General features: G+C 70.7%; 1 protein-coding gene across 1 annotated transcript in view; it reads left to right on the top strand.

Moving 5' to 3' along the window:
• MNEG_13751 (hypothetical protein) overlaps nucleotides 1–1011 on the top strand; it is a gene marked incomplete at both ends in the record, with an annotated part of 2262 nt that extends 1251 nt beyond the window's left edge. Inside the window, 3 exons of the mRNA XM_014037778.1 lie at nucleotides 170–191; nucleotides 285–438; nucleotides 894–1011. Coding sequence (XP_013893232.1) covers nucleotides 170–191; nucleotides 285–438; nucleotides 894–1011 — 294 coding nt within the window. The remainder of the gene's footprint in view (nucleotides 1–169; nucleotides 192–284; nucleotides 439–893) is intronic.
• Nucleotides 1012–1056: the final 45 nt, after the last annotated feature.

A 1056-nucleotide genomic window follows, 5' to 3' on the forward strand; every position in this document is an offset into this window, starting at 1 on the left:
GGGGGGGGGGGGGAGGGCGTGCCGCAAGCGCCACCGGGCGCGGCGGCTGCGCCAGCGTTGGCATACGCCCCACCCCGCCGTCGGGGCACTCCCAGCTCGGCGGCGGCGGCGGGACGGTCCCCCTCCCTGCAACTCTCCTTCATGCCCCTCGCCGCAATCTTGACCCCAGCCCACGCGTCGCCGCTTCCTGCGTCCCCCACGGCTCTCGCCCACGCGCGCGCTCGTGAGCACACACACACACACACACACACACACACGCATGTGCACGTCACGTGTGTGCGCAGGCGCCCTGGCCGAGGAGCCGCGCGTGCTGCTGCTGGACGAGCTGACCACCTTTCTGGACGTGGAGGACCAGTTTGGGGTGCTGCGCGCGGTCAGGGACGTCACCCGGACGGGCGCGCGCGGCCGCGGGGTGACGGCGGTGTGGGTGACCCACAGGTGAGGCCGCAATGAGGGGCGCGGCGGGGGGGTGGGGGTGGCCGGGTCTCGCGGGAGGTGTCGTCCTTTTGGTCGGGACCCGGTGGCGCGGCCGGGGGGAAACACAGTTGCGGCAGGTGCGAGCCGCGGCGGTGGGGCTACTGGAATCAGGCGTGCTTCACATCGGCGGGCGCGGCCCAGGGCCTGGTCTGCCCGGCGCTCGTGTCGCGGCGGGGAGGCGTTGTGTCGACAGCCTCAATCGCAGGGGCAGCTACCTGCGTGCGCCCAAAGCACCCCCAAAGCGTCTCACCACCGTCAACCACTCGGCAGCCTGGTGCATGGCCCCTGCCCTATGCATCACAACCACCCCAGGCCTCACAGCCGCCCACACCTCCCCCACATGTGATCGCACATCCCAACCCCCGCTCCCGCCCCATTGACCCCTGCCCCCACTTTCTCTCCAAAACAACGACCAGGTTTGAGGAGCTGGAGTATGCTGACGCGGCCTCCTACATGGAGGACGGCCGCATCGTGTTCACGGGGTCACCAGACCAGCTGCGCCAGCGGCTCAGGGGCATGGGCGCAACCCTGTAAACTGCGTGGCGCGGGCGCAGTGATGAGTGAGTGGTTACCGGCGGG

This window comes from Monoraphidium neglectum, assembly GCF_000611645.1.
Source record: "Monoraphidium neglectum strain SAG 48.87 unplaced genomic scaffold scaffold04025, whole genome shotgun sequence".
Taxonomy (NCBI): Eukaryota; Viridiplantae; Chlorophyta; class Chlorophyceae; order Sphaeropleales; family Selenastraceae; genus Monoraphidium; species Monoraphidium neglectum.